The sequence below is a fragment of the Psammomys obesus genome, unplaced genomic scaffold (assembly GCF_907164565.1).
Source record: "Psammomys obesus unplaced genomic scaffold, mPsaObe1.curated_primary_1811, whole genome shotgun sequence".
Taxonomy (NCBI): Eukaryota; Metazoa; Chordata; class Mammalia; order Rodentia; family Muridae; genus Psammomys; species Psammomys obesus.
In genome coordinates this window covers 16098923-16125734 of record NW_026592118.1, presented here as the reverse complement: position 1 = coordinate 16125734, position 26812 = coordinate 16098923, and the positions used below count along the sequence as shown (strand labels likewise).

The 26812-nt window shown below is 41.5% G+C and overlaps 1 protein-coding gene across 6 annotated transcripts in view; it reads right to left on the bottom strand.

Moving 5' to 3' along the window:
* The window catches only part of Ptpn12 (protein tyrosine phosphatase non-receptor type 12), a 66528-nt gene extending 41219 nt beyond the window's left edge, over positions 1-25309 (bottom strand). The window contains exons 1-3 of one of the 6 annotated variants that reach the window (XM_055612658.1): positions 25132-25204; positions 7893-8008; positions 1160-1268 (exon numbers count right to left, since the gene is read on the bottom strand). In XM_055612658.1, coding sequence (XP_055468633.1) covers positions 1160-1268; positions 7893-7919 — 136 coding nt within the window. In that variant the 5' untranslated portion in view covers positions 7920-8008; positions 25132-25204. Of the gene's footprint in view, positions 1-1159; positions 1269-7892; positions 8009-24540; positions 24927-25131 lie in introns of those variants that run through there. The other 5 variants (XM_055612656.1, XM_055612655.1, XM_055612659.1 and 2 more) reach the window with 5 other exon arrangements.
* Between the last annotated feature and the right edge of the window lie 1503 nt (positions 25310-26812).

Here is a 26812-nt window from a genome sequence, read left to right as displayed (position 1 = left end):
CTGTCTAATCACATGGTCCAAGTTGAGAATAATGTACAACAGTTAACAAAACTAGGAGGATTAAATTTAGGCAAAGAAACCAGTGAGGAGGGCCAGTGAGATAGCTCCATCAGTAAAGTGCTTGCTGTACAAGTCTGAGGACCTGAGTTTAATTCCCACCATCCACATAAAAAAGCCAGGCATGCGTGGTAATTGTAATCCCAGCACTAGGGAAATGGACACAGGTAGATAGATCCCTGAGGTTTGCTGGCCAGGTAATCTAGCCTAATTGGAAAGCCCCCAGCCACAGTGATACACCAAACCTCAAATAAACAAAAACAGAAGTGGCTCCTAAAGCACTATACCCAGGGCTGACTTCTCACCAGCCTCCAATACACACAGATACACATGCACACAAAAAATCAGAGGACAGAGGGAAAACAAGAGCAGGAAGACACGATCTGAAAGAGGGTTATCATGGAAGAAATATTCAGAAAAGGGACTGGCCAGTGGCATAAAAACACTTCATAGGAAAGAAAAAAAAAAAAAACACTGAAGAAAAGGACCACTGGATCTAGGGAGGTTATGTACCAGGTCACTGAGAAAATGAGGATATCTTTGAGAGAGGCTTTAATAATGACAGGTAAGGAAACAGTGTTACAGAATGTAGATACTTGAAAGAAAACACTATAGCAGCTTTAAGAAGAAGCAAGACCTAGGCAAAATACTTTTTATAAAATTTAATCTCTCACGTAAGCATGTGTTTAAAGTTACTTAGCTAGAAAACAATATTATGAAACTATGTTTTCAACTTTAGACATGCTTAGAGACTTAGACTACTGAGGACAGTAGACACACAGGTTTCTGAGGCATCTGATGGTTAATTTTTAAAAAAAACTAATAGTTAATCGATTAAGGCTCCTCTGTGATCAGATAGAAGATAAATCAGTGGTTTAGCATCTTAAGAAACTATCCCAATTGTCTACATTACTTTTTTTTGTAAAATACTGCTATAAGAAGGAAGGGCTTCTAAGAAGCACAGTTACAAATTACTGTGTAATGTACCTTGGGAAGGATTGATACTACCTTCTTAGCTATCCAACTCAAGAACAAAGCTAGTGGGGTTACAAAGGGCTAGAGAGCATTTCTATTTAGTCTATCAAGGGCATTTCAAACTTACATGGCAGTATGTCCTTATATCTGTTCTTTTTAACATTTTCTTCTTTTTCTCCAGTGGCTGTGGGATAAATCTTTTCTGTTCTATATTTGGTAGACAATCTTCTTAATCGCTTAAAATACAAGAAAATAAAATTCAAGTTTAGAGAAACATTGATATTTTCAAAATGTTAATGATTTACAAAGAACTCTTCAATGAATTCTGTTGACCCAATTCCTCACAACTAATTTTCCTATTCCTCTAAACTGTTAGTTTCCCTATCCCTTAAAAAATTAACTCTAAGAATAATTTTTTTTAGAGTAAGTGCAACCAAAAGATTAATGTTTATTCCAAGTCAACAGCAAGGGGAGCAACTGGAAGTAATTTTATTTAAAAATATCAATAAGCTGACAATTTCTGTGTTTAATAAAGGGTCTCACTAAGCAAGTTTTAAAATCATACTCAAAGATTATTATGCATAGCTTTCTTCTCTCAGTAACGCAGGAGCACCCATGATGTGCCAGGCTCTCCAAGGCATACGCTAATAATTACTCGTAAAACACTGCAAAACAAAGTTCTTTCAGAGTGGACTGGAAATGTCCAACAAAGACTAATTCTGCTTATTCACTGCATTGCAGAAGTGGTTTGTGGGTTAGTGACAAATTCTTACCACATATGGCAGTAGGGATGTTCTTTGGGCTGGAATATTTCTGCTTGTCAGTAATACACTTCCTGCTTTCAGAAGTACTCAAAGTTGGCATTGTGAATTGTTTAGATTCTACTCAACTATACTTCTAAAAATGAATTTCAAAGAAGTTTACTTTCTTGAAGGATTAAAGCATTTTGATTTTCGGATTTAAATTATTATTAAATACAAATGAAATGAAATAAGTCTGGTAGGAATTTAATTTTTTCACCAGTTTATATTTGTAGCCCATGATGCTTTCCTCAAGTCATTAAGAATTTCATGACTGTATTTTTAGAAAGCACAAGTATCTTATCTTATTCTTGTTATATTTTTCTTTAAAAAAATCATGCCGAATACTGGCACAATGCTGAAGTAAAATTTTACATGCTTATGGTGACTTTTCCCATAGTACTAAAAGTCTTAAAATACAAAGATGTGTAAACCACCCAGGTTTCCTTATGCCTGCAACCCCAGCACTCATGGGACTGCGACACTGGGCTACACCGGAGTAATCAGACTTCAGTTCAACATGGGTGCAAAAGGAACATTACCAAACAAGGAGGGAGAGTTGGTAGTTTATATATCCACCTATCTTAAATTTCTACACATGTGCCTTCTAGATAAAACTGGCACACATATGAACCCAAGCACAAAGCTCTGTTGCACTGTCTGTAATGGCAAAAGTCTGCAAACGATAAAAATAGTCTATTAATAAACTGGATAAATTGGTTTCATACACTCAAACATGATATGGCTGGAAAGCAAGTAAGGAAGCTGTTTTAAATACAGGAATATGGATCTGTATCAAAAATTCTCATTAAATATAAAAGAAGAAAACACAACAGCATTCTAGTATTAGCATTAGAGGAATTTAAAACATATCTGCCTGACATTTGTATAAAACATCTCTCCAAGAAACCTCGTACCAAAGGATGTAGTTGTGGGGATGGGAAATGGGAACTCTGGGAGATGGACGGTAAAGAGATTAGTATGTCTTTTTATACTTTCAAATTTTATGAATATGTCTATTCAAAAAATTAAATGTAAATAAAGCAATGGAAAAGACAAAAAAATGTTTCCAGACTTCATTATTCCCTGTTAATAATATTTTCCATATCTATTTTCTTTGCTCAAAGATTTGATATCTGAAGAGATATATTTTAAGTTATTTACAAAGCCTTAATAGAAAGTATTATGTGAAAATCTAACTTAAAGAAGGATGTCAATTTAAACAGCCAAAGAAGCACTGGCAGAAAACAAATGGACTTACATCACTACTGCTGAAAAAAGAAGTAACTATAAGGAAAGGAACTGGCTGCATGCTTCTAGAACACCACCGACTGCATCATATCAAGATCTTCATCTGTGTGACAACTACTGAGAAATATACTTCACAAAATTTTTATGTGAGAGCCGATAATTATCAGAGAATGTCTTTGTATCCTAAATAAATATTTAAGTTTGGATTTTTCCCGGATTTTACCCAATGTTCTTAAAGCCTGACATATCCTGTAATGCCTTATATATGCCACTTTAAAATGAAGAATATTTTATGAAATTGAAACAAAAAAACCTAATTTCCCTAAAGCGATTACTCAGCCTGACCTGGTCATTGCATACTTTCTATGTGTATGGACATGGACACACACACACACACACACACACACACACACACACACACACACCCATGTATGTGTTAAAATGTCACACTGTATCAGATATATGTGCAATTATTACATGTAAATTAAGTCACATATATAAGTTGAATATATTATTTTAAAAATCATTCACATTAAAGATCAACATTAAACAGAATAAAACTTTGCTTTGCACTTTGAAAAAGGTCAACATCAAGAAAACTCTAGTGATTTGTATTAAAAAGACATTTAAGTAGAGACTTTACTCTATCAAAGAGTCAACCTTACAATTAGCTGCATTAATTAAGATATATTTTTCTTTTGTTTTTTTAAGACAGGATTTGTCTGTGTAACAGCCCTGGGTTTCTTGGAACTCTCTCTGTAGTCCATGTAGGCCCCAAACTCAGAGATCCACCTGCCTCTGCCTCCTAAATGCTGGGATTAAAGATGTGCACCACCAATGTCCAGCTGATCATCAACATGTTTAATCCAGTATTATAACCTTTATAAAACAGACAAGCCCTCCAGACTCAGCAGTTTGGCACATAAAATGGCTCAATAATCATTATTTACTATTAGCCAATTAAAAATTCTTTAAGTTACTTTAGATTTGTTTGCAATCTTTCCTAGACTGAATAGCAAAAAGAACTACATTCTGGGCCAGTTTGTCTGCGTGGAACTGTTGTATAGAGTAAAGCAGGGTGTTTACCAGGGAGGTCAGACTGCTGAGGTCCCCAGACTTTCAAAAGGTCTGGGGTAAATCAGCAGAACACTTTCGTTCTTAGTCAGTTCCCAGGTGCGGCTGCTGTCTGTCTGCCCAAGCCTTTGAAGGAGTACTGACTAACAGCTTGGTAGAACAGAAGCTAATTTTCAACTGTTAGCTTCCTTTGTATTTTACACACAGGTTTGCAGTATCAAATAATTCTAAGAAAGATGCTTAGAGACTTTTTATAGGAAACTGGGGAAGGATTTAATAAGGAAGGAAAAAAATGTAGTTAAAAAGTCTGGGGAGGGTGGAAAAAAGAATAGCATAGCTGAGTAACACACGAAAGAAAAAGCACAGGCTACAACAAACAAGAGGGCATAAACTGAAGGATCAAAATGGTCTGCGAACGACAGGAAAACCACTTCTTAAAACTCTGGGATCATGTGACTGTGGTAAATGGGAAAAATCTAGTAGTACAGGGTTTCTGAAGGCACAACAACCAAAAATTATTCCAAAATCAAACACAGCCAATCTGAGGCTCTGGCCATGCTGCCCTGGGGTACTGCATCAGGTCACTTTACGGCAGACACTTCGCGCATGCCCTTGCGCGATGCAACACTGCCTGAAACAGCTCAACTCAGATGTCAGACAACTGTATGGAATGAACCGCAGTTTTCATTTTTTTAACTGCACATGCAAAATGTTTAGCTCTTTTAAAAACCTAATGGTTTAATTACAGAAAACAGACTTTAACACCCCCAGAACCCATGTTAACAGAGCTGGGCTCAGCAGGCCATGCCTGTAATCCCAGCACTAAGGAACCGGAGCTAGACAGGACAATCCCCGGGGCTTTCAGGCTGGCAGTCTGGATGAATCAGGAGGCTCCATGTGCAAACCGCCTGTCTCAAAAGGCAAAGTGTGGAGTCGTAGAAGGAAGACACCAACATCCACTTCTGACCTAAACACACCTGTGCCTGCACATGTATATTCCCTCCCCCCACTGCTGTTTGAGTTTTGAGTTATCTTGAAACAGAAAAAAAAAAAAAAAATCACTTAACAAATTTTGGCTTGGGATCAAGAGAGGATTTAGAACAATTTCTGAGATGGACCCAAGTATTATACTGCTATCATTTGTACTAATTATATACGTGAGATATTTTCAGCATAAACAATTATAAAATCAAATTTGATCAACCCTGAAAAATAATGAAGGTGCTCTAAGACTACACTAGCAAACATTTCAGCCAGGATTTCTTCATATGTAAAAAGATGTAAGCACAGGCAGGTGAGACAGCTCAGAAGCTAAGGGTTTTTGCTGCCACACGTGATGAAGATCAGTTTGACCTCCAGACCCTACATGGTAGAAGGGAACCAACTCCCACACAAATAATCCTATCTTAATAGACAGGCTATAAACCAGCACAAGGCATTCTGGTACACACACACACACACACACACACACACACACACACACACACTTCTTGTTGCCATGATAAACAACAAAAGCAACTCAGAGAAGAAACGGCTTATTTCATTGTACAGGTTACAGCCTATATCCGGGAAAGCCAGAGAAGGAGCGCAAACAAAAACTGAAGCAGAAACACAGAGATTTCTGACTCGTGCTCAGCTAGTATTCTTACAGAGCCTGGACCCAAATGCCTAGGGATGGCATCATCCAGTGAGCTGGGCCCTATCACATCAATGATGGCAATTTCATAAACATGGTCACAGACAGGCCAATCTGGGCAATTTATCAATTGAGGTTTCCTCTTCTCAGGCTATGTCAAGAAGACAATAAAAAACTAATTAGCCCACACACACTGTAAAACTTTTAAAAAAATACACACTGTACATTTTTTTAAAAAGTGTACCTACCTTGTTAGCATACACATCTCCCTAATCTTAAACCCTTAGGTAGTGCGGACTTCAATACCAGGCATTCTATTCTAATCTATATTCTTAGTCCTACTCTCATCTTTAATAAAACAGAAAATTCATATGCATGCAAAATAAAAGTTATTAAGAATTATGACTTATTATCAGTAAAGGTTTGATCTGTACATCTAGTTCATGCCTTATATACTTGGGTTTCCAAGTGAAAACAGTTTAAGACTGTTATAAAATACCAGCTTTATCCAATCCTGTATAAACATGGCAAAATTTTACATCAGCAGACGAAACTGGCAAAAACCACCATGGTTTCTTTTTGTTTTTTTCATTTAAAGCTTTAAGTCAGGACTGATTAATAAAGGATATAACTGAGGTAAGTAGAGGAGAATCTTTGGGTATCTTAGGCAAAAAAACTGTTCTGTGCTTTACTCCAGCTGACTTCTCTGCTTCATTTATTCCATCTGTCTTTGCTTTTCAGTACACCAGAATAGAAATCACCTTGAAACATTTTCCTAAGACTGTAACACACTCCACCATCCACTTCCTCCCAAATTGCTTCCTCGTTTCTACCTCAGCTCTTTATATGCACCTCTAATGGATGGCACACCATCCTGGGTAGAGCTACAACTCCCTGAAAATGTAGGCCAGAGCTTCACATTTTATTAACAGCAGCTCTCCCACCAAAATCCATGACAGACATCCTTTGGCCTCCACTCTGAAGTGCTGGTGCCTGCTATACATTACCAATCCTAGCTAGAAACACAAACTTGTTTAATTTTATTTTTTAATGCATTGATCTGTATGAGAGTGTAAGATCCCCTGGAACTGAAGTTATAGACAGTTGTGAGCTGCCACATGGGTGCTGGGTTATTGAACCTGGGTCCTCTGGAAAAGCAGGCAGTGCTCTTAACCATTTCACCAGTCCCTAGAAATATAAACTTTTAATCTAAGTTTATCCTTTACTTACCATGGAGGTATTTTATGGAAGTAAAAGTAGAATATCACTTAAATCAGAAGGGCAATAAAATGTTGCCATACTGGACCAGTGAGATGGCTCAGCAGATAAATACCACCAAGTCTGAGCTGATTCTGACCCCAGGACCCACGTAGTGGAAAAAGTGACTCCTGAAGGTTGCCTGCTGACTGTGGTGCACTCTCATGCATGCACGCACGCACGCACGCACGCACGAACACACACACGGATTCGGATTAGTTTTATCAAACAGTTAGCTACAAAGGAAAAAAATTATTTTACAAATCCAGTTTGTGTTTTTTCCAATTCACAGAGCAGGGTCCCTTCTATTACCAGCACCTTCCTTTTGTCTGTCTGTTTTTTTAATCTAATGCTTCTCCATACATTAAGCTGATGTAACCAGTGTCTACTGATTCTCTTAAGTAAATTCAAGCTCTAAGATTTTTTTTCTCCCTGTCCTCAGTGAATGTCTCAGAAATTCCAGACTTGAAGCAGTAAAACTCTGACTCCTAATCTGGGTGTAGCAGTGCATGACTAGAATACCCCACTGCCTAGGAAATGGAGGATTAAACATTTAACGCTGAAAGTTGTACCACGTGCTTTTAATCCCAGCACCTAGAGGACGCAGAAACGGGCAGATGTCTGTGAGTTCTGGGAAGGCCAGGACTACAACAGTGAGACCCTGTCTCAAAATAACAACAACAATAACAGTAATAGTCAATAATAAAGAATTCAAGGCAAGCCTTGAATACACAATGAGTTTGAGGTCACGCTGGGGTACTTGAGACCCTGTCTCCAACGACAAAACACAGAAAGGCGACTCCTTACAGTATCTTCCTTCAGATGATGATGAGGTAGCTTACCTTCAAGAAACAGCCACCAATTTTCATAGGGTACTAAAGCAATCCACCATTAATAAAATTAAGAACATCAAGACCCACTGTTAGCTGACAATAACGTCAATTTTCTTTACGTCCAACTAAAAAGACAAACCAAAGACAAGACCTAAATTAATAGAACAGACATTTCTCATTGCCAAAACAAACATAGCACAGGCCAATTATCATACCTGCGGTTTCAACAGTTGAATATATATTCACCACTATATGGAAATAGTTATTTTTGCAAGACCAGAGTACCACAAAACTGTGGTCAATAGACCAAAAGTTTTAAAGAGAAAAACTACATTTCCTGGTAAACCATGAACCTGGAAAAAACAATTCTTTTTTTCCTGTTACAACTATACTGAAATTACATTCAGGAAGTTGTCAATGATCTCAAGGGTCATAAAAGTTCAATATTGAGCTAAAAAAAAAAATGTATAATAAAAGATTAGGATTCAGGTGCAATCATCACCTTCACAATGACTGATTTTCAGGTCATTTTTTTTCCTGTTTTAGGACTATTTATCATCCTGGCTTTTAATCCCATCACTGATGCCAATGATTACAATTTGGTGCCTGACAGATACTTTTTTTTTATTTATATCGTATTATATAATATTTATATTATCTTTTAATCTCCACAATGCCATAGTGTCTTCCATACATTCAGTAAAGCAGTGTCATCTTTCAGACATCACGGGTGTTGATAATCACATTCAGAACACCACAGCTAATGAACTGGCACCCTTCTAATCATATCTGTAACACACTCGGTTGAGATAATATAGCCTATACAACTGTAGAAAATAAAATGCTATTTAAATTTTGATCTTTGTTGTTTAATGATACTGCTTCAAAATCACTAAAAAAAAAAAAAAAAAAAAAAAAAAGGCGGAGTAGTTTACCGTAAGTAATAATCAACTTGTCCTTCTATCCAAGTACTAACCCGACCTGAGCCTTCTCAACTTCTAAGGCCTAATTTGATAAAGTGCATTCAAGGGGTATGGCCACAGTCATCTTGTCTTAAATAAGGCAAAGTTGTCTCACCAGGCAAAGTTCCCATGTTAAGTTCAGCTTCATACAAAATGCCGTTGTTGTTGCCTGAGAGCAAGGTGGGGAGTGGGCCGACATACACCTCCACACCAGCATCAATGCCTGCCTTCTAGCTGGGGATACAGCTCAGCGGCAGAACACTTGTCAGGAGGCCCAAGGCTCAATTCCCAGAGCGTGCAAATAAAAACTCATCCTGTTTCCTTGGGTTTGCTAAGTAGCCTCATTCCTCTCCTAATCTTTCCACCTGGTGTGCCAGTCCTACTAGTCTTGTTTCTCAAATACACTCATCTGTTCTCTTCTGAAGAATAGTTCTTCTCCAGTTTGTCAAGGCCTAGCTGTCCATCAAACTCTGCTCTTTTCAAGATGGTTGCACTACAGTCGTGTGCCAAACAAAGGGGGTCAGAGAGTACAGTACCTACAGATAAAAAAACGTGCCAAAGACCCCAGGGTGACCCAAAATATAATCACGCAAAGAGCCATGGCTAAGGATAAAAGCAGCAAAAGAAACGGTGTGTGAAGTAAAGCCTAGAAGCACAAGTTCCCACAGCTCTCTTCCAATGAAGCCAAAGGACCCACAAACTCCTGAAGCAATCAGTTAGGACAGCCTGTGTAAAGCTGGCTACCAAAGAAACTCACTAAGAGACCACCACCCACTTTATAACTGTAATCTTTCTCCTGTTATAAATCATAATATAAATATCTGATATGTAGGATATTGGATATGTGACCCCTATGAAAAGGTCATCTGACCCCCCCCCAAAGGAATTGTGACCCACAGGTTGAGAACCACTGTACTAGAGTGTTTTGGTTTTGGGGGTTCTCAGACATCTAACCACTGGAACCAGAGTTCAACAAAACAAGTTTTTCCTTAAATCATTCTTGCTCATGGTATTTTTTCATGGCATGAGGGGCTGAGGGGGTTGGAAGTTGGTCACAAAACAACAAAAACCAAACAAACTAATACAAGTGTTAACCTACCTAAAAAAAAAAAAAAAATTGATAAATTTGAGTTGTATTAGCTGAAAATGTACATTATAACTTCCAGGGCAATCACATTAAAAGGTTAAAAAAAAGTACAAAAAATATAAAAAAGAGAAAATATTATTAATATAACAGGCTCAGTGAGACCCTGCAAGGCAGAAAAAGTAAGCAATAAAGAGAATAACAAAAATAAAAAAAGATAACAAATGTAGCAGATACTGAATGTCAATAGCATAAATGTATCAGTTAAAAGACAGGTTATGAGAGCAGATAAGAAACAAGACAATTATATATTGACAACAGAAATTAATAAGAAGGCATATGTAGATTAAAAGCAAATGGATGTTGGGACTATGTATGCCCATAATGTCAGCACTCAGGAGACTGGGGCACAAGTAAGAATTCCAGACTAGTCTGGGCTGTATAGAGACCCTAAATCCAAAACAAAACAAAACAAAACAAAACAAAACAAAACAAAAAGCCTGCATTCTAAGATGAGTCAAGAATTGGCTGTACTAATTTTAGAGTGGACTGCACAGCAAGTTAAATGATAGAGACTAAAGGGATTATCACAAAAACTAACGGAGTCAATTCCCCAAGAAGACATAACATACTATGTATATATTTAACATTGATTCATCACAACCCATAAGGCAAAATTGACAGAAATGGAAGGATTACAGTTGGAGACATCACTTGTTTATCAGAAATAGGCAGCTATTAGGGGCAGAAAGTCAGTAAGGACATACTTGAACTCAACAGCATCATCAATCCACTAGATAAAATGGACAGCTAATAAATTACTTCATGAGCAACTACAGAATACATGTTCCCCTCAAGTGCATTGGAACCCTGACGAAGACAGACCATAAAATGGAGCATAAATACAGGCCAAAGTAATATACAACTTAACACACTTAGAAGAAAAAAAAAAATACACAGTATTTGACATTAAACAGAAACGGAATCTGAATAGAAATCAGCAATAGAAATATTTGGAGATTAAAGACACATATGTGGATATGAGCTGTAGCCCAGTAATACCACTCAGTACCAGCTCTTGCCTACGAGGCACAAGGTCCTGGGTACTATTTTGAACTGGCCTAGTGTGGTAGCATAACCATGTAATGCTAGCACAAGGGAGGCCTAGGTTGATTTTCAGCTGCAAGCTAAACTACCTTTCCCCAGAATATCACTTTTATAGCCTAACTTGGTATCTAGTAAACATCCTCCTTCCCTTTTTCTCTTCTGGTGCTAAAAGCTTCACACAAGAGTTAAAGCCATCACCCAGACATTTTCTTCAAAATGAACAAGTAAAAAGCCTATTACCTCAAAGGGAAACATGACACAAACAGAGCCTTAAGGCAAAAATTCAGACTCTCTATCTCCCTCCCTTTCTTGAATTCACCACCACAAGGTTAACAGCTTTCAATGTTAAAGCACTTTCCACTGAGGTAGTTACTACACGTGATGGGAATGATTTTATCAGTTTATAAAGTTGCAATCATATGCAATGTTATAGAATATTTCTATGAGTTGGTAGATGATTCTCAAGATTCCATTTAGTCAGAATATAAAAGTTTGGTAGTTAACTAACTACTAGTGTACAAGTAGAGATCAATAGGGGAAAAGGTTTGGAGAAAATAAACTAAGAATAAAGGCAAGTTGTTGCTATGTAATAGGCAGCAGATAAAAGTCATAGGTTGGAATGAACACAGTTACTTTAAATAGAATGGCATCTGCTTTTTCTGTTCTTTCTGAGACAGGGTCCCATCATGTAGCCTTATCTGGCCTGGAACTTGCTATGTAGACCAGGTTAGCCTCAAATTCACAGAGATCTCTCAAGTCCTGGGATTAAAGGCATGCGCCACCACACTCAACTCTCTTTAACACAATATGAAGAATATATATTGCACACTACATTCAACTCCTGGGAAATGCTGGGAATTTTACGAGGTGGAGATTTGTAGGTGGTCATTGAGTTATTGGGGAAATGCAATCAAGTGGGACTGTGGGATAACACCATTTCTCCCATGTCCTGGCCATGAAGACAGCAGTCTGTTCTGAAACAGTTTCTGCCATGATGTACTGCGTTGTTATATACCCAAAAGCAATGTGACCAACCGTAATGAACTGGGGCCTCTGAAAGTGTATGCCAAACACAACGTTTTGCTAAGCCTGACAGTACAGGCCTATAATCCAAGATCATATTCAAGTGGAAGTGCAGCAGAGGCAGTTTAGCAGGACTGTATAAAAAGCCAAAAGTATGCTGGAGAGAAGGCTCAGCAGTTAGAACATGCCGCTCTGGCAGAGGATAGAGCTTCGTTTCCCAGCACCCACATGGCAGGTCACAATCTGAGAGCTCTCTAGGCATACACATGGTACACATACATAAATGTAAGCAAACACTCATATACATAGAATGAAAAGTTTTAAAGGTCTGGGAAAATAGTAACAGCTCAGAAACAGAGCAGCAACTTAACATGTACTGCAAAAACAGCAATACAAAAACAAAATATCACTTTTCTCTTTTAAGAGGTAGCTAAGTATTTGTTCCAGTAACAGAAAGGTGACTAAAGAGGGATGGAGCCTTCATCCATTCTCGAGATACACTTCTTTGGAAAACATGCCTCCCTTTCTCTTCAGAAGTTTCTCTCCTACACACATGAATAAATTCTCATGTTGGCCAACTTCACACACTTTCTACAGTAGAAATCTCACCTCAATGTCAAGGTTATTCTCAGTAACTTGAACGTGAGATATAATGAATCTAGTCATTCTGAGCTCTTCCCTTAAGCTCCAACCAGATTAGTTACTGCCTTTACTCAGCAGAAATGGGCAAAACAGAAGAGTCGAGAAAAGCAAAGTCAAGTAAAAAGCAGCCTGGATATGTCAGATAGACACAGGATAAAGACAGAAGGGCCAAAATGCAAACAGTCATCTAGGTAATATTTCCCCCTTATAATCTTAACCTAGTTTGGGCATGGGCTATTGACATCAAATAAAGGTTCTGGAAAATTTTCAAGACATTTATGCTCCACTTAGGAAGGCTTTATTAATGTTTTATAACTAATACGAGCAAATAGCTCGTATTAGCCTATGCAGCACAATGTCATAGGAAAGCATCTGTTTTCCGTTCATATCAGTTCATAAACCCAGTCTGTCACCTTTCAAGATCCATTAACAAGTATCTTAATTTCTAGTTTCAGTACACCATTAACATGAGCGTCTGTGACTCCAGAAGTGAAACCATCCTATATAAAGGTAGGGAGAAAAGATCTAGAAAAGCTCTTCACATTTTTGTAGCACAGGAGCTGTAACTCCCTTCCGTCTCACTTTGATTATTAGTACAAATGCAATCTTAAAACCTACCTAACAACATTTAAATAAAAAATAAATATATATTTTTTCTTTTTTGCATGTGAGTGTGCCTGCGGACGCCCCAGTTCAATATTCAGTATATTCCTCAGTCGTTTTCTACTTATGTTTGGACAGAGGGGGCCTCTCACAGAATCTGAAGCTCATGGATTGGCTAGAATGGCTGGTGTTGAGCTCCTGGGATCTTTTTGCCTCCACCTCTCCACCACTAGGATTACAGGGTTAGATCACTGTATGCCTGGATTTTTCGTAGGTGCCAGAGATCTAAATTTGGGTCTTTCTACTTAGGTGCCAAGCACCTTATTGACTGTGTCGTCTCCCCAGCCTTTCTCTGTGTAGCCCTGGCTGTCCTAGAACTCACTCTGTAAACCAGGCAGGCTGGCCTTGAACTCAGAGATTGACCTGCCTTTGCCTCCCAAGTGATGGGATTAAAGACGTGCACTACCACTGGCAGGTTCCATGCAATTTTTAAACAGATACTTGTTTTTAGTAGTGTGTATGGATGTGCCTGTGTGAACATATACACGTGTGGATGCCTACAGAGGGCAGAAGAAAAAGCTGAATCTCTCGGAGCCGGGATCACAGCAATTGTGAGCCACCCGATGAGGGCGCCAGGAACTGAACTCAGACCCTCAGCAATAGTGTTTTTAACCACTGAGCTATCTCTCTGGTCCCTCAAATGTAATTTTACAATGGGCTATTTTTAACAGATCTGACAGAACCAATGAAAAATACTAAGCTGGTAGTATGTTAGTTTTTATGTTAACTTGACACAGACTAGAATCATTTTGGAAGAGCTAACCTAAATTTTAAAAATGCCCCAACCAGACTGGCCTGTGTTTGTAATGTATTTTCTTAATTAGTGATTGATGTGGGAGGTCTCAGCCCATTATGGGTAGAGCTGTCCCTGGATGGGTGGTCCTGGGTGCTATTAAAAACAAACAAACAACAAACAAACAAAAATACTTAACAAGCCACAGGAATAAGCCAGTAAGCAGAACTCCCCTTTGGCTTCTGCATCATTTCCTGCCTTCAGGCTCCTGCCTTGCCTGAGTTCCGGACCTGACTTCCTTGGATGACAGACAAGGTGTAAAATGAAATGAACCCTTTCCTCCTCAAGTTCTTTTGTTTGTCATGGTGCTTCATCACTGCACCAGAAACTCTAACTAAAATAGGTGTATAACTTAACAGTAGATCACAGATTTATCATGCAAGGTCCTGGGATGAATCCCTACTACCAAAAAGAAAAACAAAACAAAACAAGAAACAAGGCAAAAAACATGTGTTTTGTTTTCTTAATAGTGCTGGGAGGGATCCAACCTAGGGCCTTACACATGCTACCAAAGTACTCTACTATTCAGCTAATTTCCCAACCCTGCAAATAATAAAACATTAGTCTAACTAAGAACTGGGCAAAGAAAGAAAATGTATCATATATATCAGAAATAAAGTAAAATTATCAGCTTCAAGAACACTATCAAACTGAAGTAATAATACATGTCTGTAATCCCAGTACTCACAATGCCAAGGCAAGATAAAGCAAGTTCCAGGCCAGCCTGTGCTACATGGTGAGACCCTGTCTCAAAAAATATTAAAAGCAACCCTGACCATATGGCCAGAACTCAATTTTAAAAGGTCCCATTATAAGATTACACAACCTTGTCATAATAATGGGATATAAAAAAAACATTCCTTCCCAAAACATTAAAAAAGAGAATAAATTTCAACTAAAGTTGTCTCTCTTTGGAAATACCATCTATTACTTAGATATCTGTTTATAATATATACACTATAACCCTGTTCCTCCACATCTTTGAGGTGTTGTTAGTTGACTGAGCAGCTCTTTCTTCCAGAGTCAGCTTAGAGTTGGCACAATGGCTCAGTGGGTAAAGGAGTTTACTGCTAAACCTGAGTTCAATCCTTGGGACACACAGGACAGAAGAGAACAAACTGATCACCTGTCCTCTGACCAACACAGGCATGCCCCTCCCCCTAATAAAAAGAAGAATCAGATTGACTATGGTATCTTTACTGAATGTGCTGATACATCTATGCTTTTCCTACTTCTCTTATTTAAATTTAAATACACTTTTATTGGCACAACACAGTATCTTCAATCACCATTGACAACATTCTAAGTGCTATTTAGATACTCTACATACATAAACCTCTGTCCTCCCAGTTAGGTTTCACAGCCTTAGCTTCTCAGATAACCTGCTCAAAATGACTGAGTGGAGAGAAATTAATGCCTGCAGGACTGCAGCGTTTATCTTTCTGAGTCTAGATGTTCTAAGACTGTGGAGACCCAAATCCTTGAGTATCTAAGGTCTGTAATACTTCTTTCTCCTAAAAGAGGCTTAGGCAAAATCGTTGCTATAAATCAAGAGTTCAGAGTTCTCTGAAGAACAGTACTGCTCCTAGGAAAACACACTACTGCTTCTGACAAGTCTTCTCAGGACTTCCTGGCTGACAGACCTTCAGCTGCCAATTCTAAGCACAGTGCCTATAACATGGGAGGCACTCAGAAACCTTCATAAGCACTTTTCTTGTCTAACTAAGTGAATGATAGAGACCATAGATGAAAAGGACAAATCTTTGACTATAGTCACAGCCAAAAAAATTTTTTAAATGTGTCTGAAAAGAAGTTGTTACAGGAAATGTAGAGTAACATACAGCTCCAAAGCCCAAGGTAACAGGATCTCCACCTCACATTTCCCAGAAAAAAAAAAAAAAAAAAAAAAAACTTCTGAAAGCCACTACTGCTTGTTTCTTGTATCTACAACAAGCCAGCAACATACACTGTACTATTAAACGCATGGAAACGAGATTTTTGTGTGATTTCAGAAGAGATAACTGTGAGTAATTATATAAATTGAAAAAAATTTAACCACTTTATATGAAAAATGTTGAAGGAGTTCAGAAGAATGGTGGTTCAAAACAATTGTGCATCACTTTGATCACCTTAGCATGTCTTCAATTCAAATCCAATCGAAGGCCCCTTTTCTATAGGGTATTACAAACCCAATTTTACAGAGAACAAACGCTACTAGATCAACTACATGAATACACTTATTCCAGAAAGTGGGAATCAAGCACATGTTCACCTCCACACAGCAGGGAAACGGTAAAATCATTCTGAATTTTTAAATGTCCGGAGGTGGTGGTGAAAGTTTGTAATTCCAGCACTGACAAGGCTGTCACAGGACTGTTACAAGTCTGAGGCCAGTTTAGGCTACAAGCAAAGGAAAGTTTTTATTTGTTTGTTTAGTTTTGAGACATGGTCTCTTTATGTAACACTGGCTGTCTGAAGCATCTGTTTAGACTAGGGTGGCCTCAGACTCACAAAGCTCTTCAGACTTCCGCCTCCCAAAGTGCTGGGATTTAAGGCATGTGTCACCACATCCAGCCTCAACATTTTTAATTTTTTGATCTTTAGAGTTTCAGCCTATAAAAGGCAAAGCTATGATTTCTAGGAAAATAAAAAGTACACTCAACAATACACCACAGATATACAAGATTTCATTTATTTGATAAATTCACTCAAAGATGAGAAAGAATTTATTTTAGAAGAATGAAAAAAAAAAAAGCACATATCACCAAGAATATGAGTTTTACACTGCAAATGCAGTATGAGACTGAGGAAGGCTTTGGAATGTCAAGTAATACAGGCTTCTTTATATAGGCCTCTAAACTGAGATAAAGCTCAGTAGTATAGTAAGATTATTTAACTTGAAAAGGCCTTGCTTCAATTCCATGAGGGAGGAGAAAGAGGGGAGAGCAGAGAGAGGAGAGGAAAAGAAGAAAGGAAAGGAGGAGAGGGGAAGGAATGAAAAAGTAAGGGTGGAGAGAGATAATGAAAATCTGGGTGGTGGTGGTGCACACCTTTGAGCCCAGTACTAGAGGAAGTAGGAGCAGGTAGATCTCAGTGAGTTCAAGGTCAGCCTAGTCTGCAGAGTGAGGTCCAGGGCAATTAGAGCTACAAAGAGAAACTGTCTTGAAAAACAAAAAGAGCAATGTTTCCAATGTGTTTTATATAAATGTATTAAAAGAAACCATCAACTAAGAAGAAAGAGATTAAATGCATGTCTCCTTATTTTACTAGTACGGTTCCCTTTATCCTAAAGATACCAACACTTCCAAGTATTTTAGGAAACTGAGTATGATATGTGTAATGGACTGAATGAGATACCAGGAGACAGCAAGTGTTGCTTTGTAATTACTTGCCAGACATCCACCAGTTCACACGAAACCACAGTTTCGTACTTATCTAGATTTTATTTATTAAATAAAAAATCAGAAGCTTAAACTGGGTATTTTATTAACATTACTATTCTTACAACACCCTTAAAAGCACATGGTTTTTACGGCATTCCCCACCTAGAGGAACCCTCAAGCTCTCCGCATAGTAAGCAGCACTCACAGAAATCACATTTATGCAGAAGAAACTGTAAACAAAACCATACTTATTTCAGAGACTTTACTTCCTTTTTTTTGTTGTTGTTTTATTTTTTGAGACAGGGTTTCTCTGTGTAGCCCTGAATGTCCTGGACTCAATCCACCTGCCTCTACCTCCCAGAGTGCTAGGATTACAGGTGTTCATCCCCTCATCCGGCTTTTAGCTTTCTTTAAACTAAAAATGTTTTACTTATCTATTTATATGTACGTCAAGCAGTGTGTACACATGGAAATAGGTGCCCACGGAGCCCAGAAGAGGACCTGGAGTCCCTTTGGAAGTGAGTTATTATAGGCAGATGTGAGCCATCACATGTGGGTGCTGGGAACTGAACTTGGGTCATCTGCAAGCGCAGTATGAACTACCTCTCCACAAATGTACGTGTGTATGTGCATGCCACAGTGCTCAAGCAGAGATCAGAGTATAGTTTGTGGGGGTCAGTTCTCTCCTTCCCTTGTGTGGAAGGGTTTGAACTCAGGTCCTGAGGCTAGCAGCAAAGTGCCTTAACTTATGAAGCCATCTCACTGACCATTCTAATTAATTATCATTTATTTTCTTTTCCAGTAATTACATTTGTGTAACACACATGTGTATAGGAAAAGGGAAAAACAGTTCTCATAGTAGTTTAAGAGTACTATGGACTTTGGGGACCTTTTGAAGGATTCACCTGATGAATATATATCTCTGTCTTAATAGCAGTAAACCTGCCTACAATTCCTACTCATGAGATGGACAACAGCACTTTCCTATATTCAAGGTGTAGAAACAGACCAAGAATTAAGTGCCTGCCTCGAGTCTTAAGATATTTTCAGATAAGGAAAGCTAGAAATGTAAATGCTTATGACATCAATGAAATGACTGATACAGAAACATGAACATGTTTAGTGTATAGAAAATTAAATTAAATTCATCGTAACATTAATGTCTTTCTGTTTCATCCTTTCAAAACCTTTTTTTTTTTTTTTTTTTTTTTTTTTTTGAACAGGGTTTCTCTGTGTAGCCCAGCTGGCCTGGAACTCAGAGATCCACTTGTCTCTGCCTCCCAAGTGCTGGGATTAAAAGGTATGATCAATTGCCACCTGGCCCTCAAAACTTTTTCTAATTAAATGTCAAATACTGAAAAAACAAAACAAGATCCAACAAGATTCTAAAAAGAAAAAATGGAGTAAATTACTCTAGGAAATCAACACATTTAGCAAATTGCTAATGCACTGTCTCAAAGATCTATTTGGAAAATTAAATGGTTCTCTGCTACTTGTAAAATTTAAAATTTAAGTATGTCTGTCTGAAAACAGAAGATAGGCAAGAAAGCAATAACTAAGTTAGTGACTCTAAGCATGAAGATCAGATAAACTTTAAGGACTGAAAAATATTTTCTATAATGGCTTTCAAAAAGTAGTTACACATACAAAATCCTGCAAGCTAATCCAATCTATTATTTCACACCTGCAAGAATAACAATAATAATAACTGTTAAGTGTACAGTTTTGGAAGAAACTCAAACCAGCTAAACAATTCCAGTAATTCTGTTTTCAGTCCCCACACAAAGTCCCAGTAACATTACTATTCGTAGTGGCCAAAGGAGGGAAACAAGTCAAATATCCCCCAATAGACTACTGAGTGAATAAAAATGTACTCTCCACATAATAATTATATTTCAGCCATAAAAAGAATAAAGTACTACTAAACCACACTGCAGCAAGGAGGAACCTTCAAAACATGTCAGCGGAGACGGTGGCGCTGGCCTGCCATCCCAGCGCTGGGAAGACTGGAGCAGGAGGACTGCCATGCGCCTGAACAGCAAGGACTACACACAATATCCTAACTCAAAGAAACCAGAGCAAACAGACAAAAATGGGGCTGGGGAAGGAGAACAAATGAGATAAAGCATTACAGAAAGACATTCACAAAAACAATACTCCAATTCCATTCACACAGACTGTCCAGCAGAACAGGCAAATCTCCAAAGGCAAAAAGTGGATTACTGATGGCTGCAGAAGGGGAGTGACCACAGACATACATGGGGTTTCTTTTGGGGTGCTAAAAATGTTCTGCAATTGATTGCGGTAGTGACTGTACAACTCTGGCTATACTAAAACCTAGTGGACTGTACTTTTGAATGAACTTAATGGTAGGCAATTATATCTCTATAAAGCTCTTATTAACTTTGAAAAACCCTATAGGCCACAGTATTGAATAAACAAACATCTTATACTTATCCAGTCTCTGAAGCGTAAGATCTTTGTAGACTTTCAGTCATCCCTTTTGGTTTTCTAAAAATCTCCAATACAAGCACCAAACCTGAAGATTTCAGGGTTTTACTTAGTTGTACTCAGAAGAAAATAGACACATTGATAATAAATAGAAAAAAACACTTTCAAAACTTGGGTCTTCAGGGTAAGATGATCAATCCTCACTTAGAAAGACAAATGGGATGGACATTGGAAGGAGAAAACAAGAACCAGGACAGGAGCCTACAGCAGAGGGCCTCTGAAAGACTCGACCTAGCAGTGTATCAAAGCAGATGCTGAGACTCATAACCAAACCTTCGACAGAGTGCAGGGAATCATATGAAAGAAGGGGGAGTTAGAAAGAGCTGGAGAAGACAGGAGCTCCACAGGACCAAATATATCTGGGCACGGGGTCTTTTCTGAGACTGATTCTCTAACCAAGGACCATGATTGATATAACCTAGAACCCCTGCTCAGATGTAGCCCATGGTAGCTCAGTATCCAAGTGTGTCCCTAATAAGAAGAATAGGGACTGTCTGACATGAACTCAGTGGCTGGCTTTATGACACACACCCCACCCCTCCCCCTCCCAGGGAGGAGCAGCCTTGCTAGGCCACAGAGGAGGACATTGCAGCCAGTCCTGATGAGACCTGATAAGTTAAGGTCAGATGGAAGGGGAAGAGGACCTCCCCTATCAGTGGACTTAGAGAGGGGCAGGGAGGAGATGAAGGAGGGTGAGATTGGGAGGGAATGAGGGAGGGGTGTAGAGCTGGGATACAGAGTTAATAAACTGTAATTAATATAAAAAAATAAAAATTTAATTAAAAAAAACCTAGGTCATTGTTCAGATTCTAGCATCTAGCTTCAAAATGTTAAGTGGAAGAGAACTCTGTCTATATTGCATCTATTTTTTCTTCAAACAATCGTAATCTGGCTTTTCTCCATACCCTAACCCCAACCTGCCTTTTCTAGATAGCAAACTCCCACCTGGGTGCGCTCTCAGTCTCCCCCACCAGTCCTTTTAGCACTACTATTTAACTCTAGTAACAATTCCTTTCTCAAATCCTTCCCAGGTTTTCTCTGCCATCTCTGGTTCCTGCCCCTCCACTCTAATCACACCATCCTTCGAGCACCACACCTTTTCCCTCTCAGCTGCTTCTCAAGATCTATCCTATTCACGCTAAAGCTGCTCATTCTACATGCTTGTCTGAATCAGCTTTTCACTCGAGATGCTCAACTACCTCCTACAACTAACTACCCAGCACCTACATCTGCTCCACATTTGTACTGGACACTTCACAGGCCTTTAACATGTCCCCTCTCCATCTACATTTAACACCTGCCCCTCTACAATCTGGTCTGACCAGCCCTACTTGTTTCTTTTCTTACTCCTTTATCCCCTGTCCTAAATGGTACCTACTAGCTTGAGTGATAGATGTCTCTTTTCCTTTCCTCCCCCAATACTAGTTATTTAGCCACAGCCTAGCCTCGAACTCAGGATCCTCAGCCTTCTGAGTACTGGGACCACGAGTGAGCGCCACCACACTGGGCTTGAGGCTTGTTAATCCTCATCATACCTGTTATTTTCCGTGACTTAATTCAGATAAAGCCCTTTCTGCCAAACAATCAGCTTTCTTAAGGCATTCCACGGCCCTCCAGAGACCCAAGAGAGTATCTTTCAGCTTCTCTACCTGAACATATCCGAGTAAGATGGGGCTTAAAGTAATCTTAAAAAGCAGGCTGGGAAGGTGAGGTATGGGGAAAGAGAGGGGAAGGGAAGACCACAGGAATGTTAAACTAGCACATTTGTTGCTCTCAATAACTTCACTTTCCCCTATGACCCTAAAAGGTATTTCCAACCTGCAGCCTTCAACACACACCCCAGGGTAGGGTAAAACGTGTCCCAACACCAAACTGTAAACTCATTTAAAACATAATGAGACTTTTTTTTTCCTAGAGCTTTGTTCTGTTTTGTTAACTCAACTGCATGGTTTCCAATGTGAATTTATAAATGACAAATTGCTGTTGCAATGTCAAAAGGTTGGACATGCCTGCTAGAGATGCAGGAAAGATCAGTATACAATTACTGTGATGGCCCTACAGAAAATTTTAATATTAAATATATTAAGATCCTTCATGAAGTAGAGGAGGAAAATAAGGAGAACCCACCATGACCTCCTTCTCACAGTTCAAACCCGACCTGTTTCAGGCATCACCTTTTTTCGGCATTATATATCGGCCCTATGGTCCTCAATACGGCTTAAGATTAACTCTCCGCCAGTCAACTTCAGAGAACCATGTATGGAGTAAAACCTACCCTTAGCTGTAGAGCTGTCTCCGACTCCATTAAGGGCATTGGCTATTCTAGAAGACCCGGGGTTCCATTCCCAGCGCCCATTAGAAAACTCACAATTGTCTGTAACTCCAGTCCCAGGGTAACACCTGCTCCTGGACATCAGGCATGCATATGGTACACTGACATACATATAGTCAAAATATCCATGCACATTAAAAAAAAAAAAAAAAAAAAAAAACCAAACCCCAATTCCATCATTTAAGTCTAAAAGTTGAGAGCAAAAATCACGGTGCAGACCTGTCACAAATTAGTTATTTGTTTTATTAGCAAAATTAGCATGTCCCTCGCCAGGTGTGGTGGCGCACACCTTTGATCCCAGCACTCAGGAAGGCAGGGGCAGGCAGATCTGTGGCAGATAAGAGTCTGAGGCCAGCCTGGTCTACAAAGAATAGCCAAGGCTACATAGAAATCCTGTCTCAAAAAAACAAACCAAAATAAACAAATAAATAAAATGAATTTTTAATCCACCTCAGAATTTAAAAATAAAAAAAATAAATAAAATAGAATTTACTGGCTCATCTTTGATTCTTTTTCCATGACACAGGGCAGTTCCTTTCTAGCCTTCTAGTCAAGGGGAAAAAAGCAGAGCCACTGCCAAAAAGTCTTAATTATAGCTATTGCTTATCAAGTCAGGAAATTAGAAAAGCAAGAACTATAAAAGAATAGCTTTAGTCATCAAATCTCTAATGTAAAACTACTTAGCTATAGGTATCACGGAAGAATGGGAACAGATTTGGTCCTTGTGAAATGACATCTCCAATAGGAATCCCTGACTCATCTCCAAAGCATGAATCCCAAGGCTACATCCCCTGTCCAAAAGTTCAGGGACTGGGCACCTGTCTGGATGGCCTGCATTACCAAACAACGCTGCCTGACAGACTATGTCCAGGAACAGCAAGATGACCAGCATAGAAACAACAAACAGCCAGGGACCACACAGCCCCTTCCATAACCAAGAAAGACCGAAAGCCATTAGTTTGAAACATCCTAAATAAACAATTTTCTTCAGCTTTCACTACGGAGTAGTAAAAAGAAGACTAACCAAATTTGTAAATGATATCATTCAAAAGCTACTAAAATAAAAATTCTCGATGAGAAGGGAAAAATGTAGTTTACCCTTGCACCTTTTCCAAAACATCATCTAAATAAAAGGAAATGTTTAAAATAACGGATAATTATTTGATCTACATTTTTCAGTCTTCACCATATATTAAACAAAACCTCGCTCCTACTTCCTACTTTTATAAATGTGAGGTGGAAATCACAAAGCCACACAATACTATTAATACTGTGCAAGGCCAATGGTCTATTTTTCAAGCTATGAGCAATTTTAATACTCAAGCTTTACGAGACAGAAATCTCAAAATGTGAAGGCCTACTTCATTGCTGAAAGTCACTTCATCCGCACTTTCAAATAAAAACTGGCCAACATCTCGTGCGTAGCCACTCATTTTTAAAGACCTCAACTGTGTATGGCTTTTCACAGCCAAATTTCAGATTTAACTGATTATTCTCAGAAGAGCACCTTGTCCGGAGCAAAATTTTCCCTAGCTCTTCTGCTATTCCCAACCCCCGCTAAAGAGCAGCGAAGGACTTCCCAAAGTCCCATTTCCTTTTCCATTCCCCAGACCTCCAGGGTTTACAACGCCCCAGTCTTGCGCAACATCCGTAGGAGCAGCGGCCGCAACCACCGCCTCCTAAACCGGGAAACAACCCTGGAGGGAACATTGTCCAGCAGGAAAATAAAAGGAGCGGGGAGGGGGCTAACGTAGGAAGTCAGCTCCTGGCCCCACGCCCTCGGATTTGACACTCCCCCCCCCCCCCATCACACACCTAGAGCAATTTCACGGACTAGACTTTTAACCCTCGTCTCCACTCAAGCCTGCCTACACAGGCAGAGGGCGGAAAGGGGGGGGGGTGGCGGAAAAGGGGGGACGGGAAGGTTATCTCCCAGTTCAGGGCTTCAGACCACACGGTCGCCTCCACCCCACCAGGACCATTGTTCCTAAGCTCCCACCCCCACCCCGGATAGGAAGTGATAGTCACATCCCCTCCGGCATCGGCAATCTCCCCGGAGAGTCCAGAGAGAGCTTCCTTCGGGATAACCCCATCCACCCTGAGCAAGCCCCCTCCATCCCCCACTAAAGTCACACCGGCCTCGAGACCACCCCAAACCTGGGTCTCCGGAAGGGAAGGAACCGGGCTGGATAAGTGGAGATCAGGTAAACCGTGAGATTCCTTGTGCACGACCCTTTGGCAAGCGGTGAGCCAGGAACCGCGAACTCCGAGCCGGCGCGGTCTCCGCGCCCACTCCGACCCAGGGCGGCATCGGGAAAGGGGACCCGGCGTTCCGCCGACACCACCCTCGCTCCCCAGCAGCCTCCAGCCGCTCGGTCGGCCGCAGCCAGACCGCTCGCCGTCGGCCCTCCCCGGAGGGGCAGGCGGGGCAGGCGGGCGTGGGAAGGCGAGCCCGCACCCCGGCCGCCGCCGCCGCCCGGCCGGCCCGGGAGACAATAGGTAGTCGCGGGCGGGCGGCGGGGCCGGAGCGGGCTGGGCCCGGCGGCCGCTCCCTGCGCTCCCGGGCCGCGCGGCCCCGCGGAAGAAAGGAGGCTGAGGGGCGGGGGGGACCTCGCCTCCCGCGGGCTCGCCGACGGCGCGCGCCCCGCACACAAAGCGCTGGCAGCCCCGGGCGGCCGGGGGAGGCGAGGGGAGCCGGCCCGGGGCGGGGGCCGGCGGCACGAGGCGGCGGCGAGGGCGGACACTCACCATGAAGTCCCGGGCGAAGTTGTCTTCCCCATTGTGGTCCGGACTCTTCATGGCCTGGACCCTCTGGATGAACCTCCGCAGGATCTCCACTTGCTCCATCCTCCCGCGTCCCCCCCGCCGCCCGCCCGCGCGCCGCAGCGCCCGCTCCGTCTTCCCCAGCTCGCTCCGGCCCGCCCTCCCTCTCTCGCGCCCTCCCTCCCTCCCTCCCCGCCGCGCGAGGCGGCTGCGGCTGCGGCTGCGGCTGCGGCGGCACCGGCCCGGCTCCCCCGTGCAACTTGCAGAGCAGCTCCGCTTCCCTCCCTCCGAGGCGAGCCGCGGGCTAACGCCGGGCCCTGCCCCCAGCTCGCCCCATCCTCCTTCCCCGCCCTCCTCTGTCCCAGACGCCGCCGCCGCCGCCGCCGCCGCCTCAGGAACACCGCTCTCCGTCCGCCCTGCCCCCTTCCCGGTTCTTCCTCCCCCCCCACCCCCCTCCAGCAGCCGCAGCCGCCTCTCCCCACGGGCGCGCCCCCGCCGCCACCCAGACGCGCGGGCCCGAGCGGCGGCCCCGCCCCGAGGAAGCACCGCCCCCGCCCGCCGGCCCGGGCCCGCCCCCGCCCGCTGAGTGGCTGGAGGCCGCTTCCGGGGCGGGGCCCTCCCTGGGCGGGGCGGGACCCTCCCTGCGCGCTCGCCCCTCTCTGCGGGGAGGTCGCGCTCCGGTGGCGCTGTGCATCGGGCAGCGGGGCCGAGCCTCGTGGGGCAGACCGTAAGCTTGAGATGCGCCCGCGGTCTTCCGGTCTGGCGGGGAGGAAAAGCCGATGGCCGCGGGCTGGGGCTACGAGACCGCGCCCCGAGGGGCGCCCGGAGCGGGGTGGGACCGAGGTATGCTGGGAACTGTAGTAAAGTCACCGCCGCCTTCGCGGCCCGGAGGTGCTCTTCTTGACTAATGGCTCGGCGAAGGGCACCTCAGGCTTCGGCACTTTGGCTAGGAGAGGCCAGTGGTTCCTTGCAAATCCGTTTTAGCCCCAGTAAGAAGCTTGTCATTCAGAGCGCGTCCTTCACAGCACACGCACGGTAGGAACCGTTTGCAAGTGGAGGACAGTATAGCTTCCTGTCTTTATTCTCACGGTTTCAGAATCGAATGGGAAACATTCCTTCGCAGAATAGAATCTGTGACTCTTACCAGAGGACACGCTGACACAACCTGTCCTCTCACAAAGTGACTCGCCCGAAGTCCAGCCCTCCCCCCGCCCCGGGGCGTTTTCCTGTAGAATCCGAAGTAGAACGCGAGTTCTTGGACTCTAGCCACGCGCTGCCTCTCGAACGGACAAGAGTCTGTGTGGTGATATTGTGCAACTAAAAGATTTGATCCGCGGACTGACTTTGCTCTCCTGCACCCACAAACAACAAACGTGTTCAGAGAGCAGGTTGCCAGGAAAGAGAGGAAATACCAATGAAGGATACATTTCCTAAACTAATGTTTAGCTGTACAGTGAGATTTAATGTAAAAAAAAAAAAATTCGAAGACAACAAATCTGAGTAGCAATATACAATTACATTTTAAAGTAAAATGCAGAAAAGAACGCACCTAATATATTACTAACCCGTTTCTCTCAGAAATGGGTTCTTGCAGATGCGTCCTTCCAAATCTTTCCCTACATTTCTATAAATACGTGTACCTGTAAAGACAGCTTTGGTTTGACTT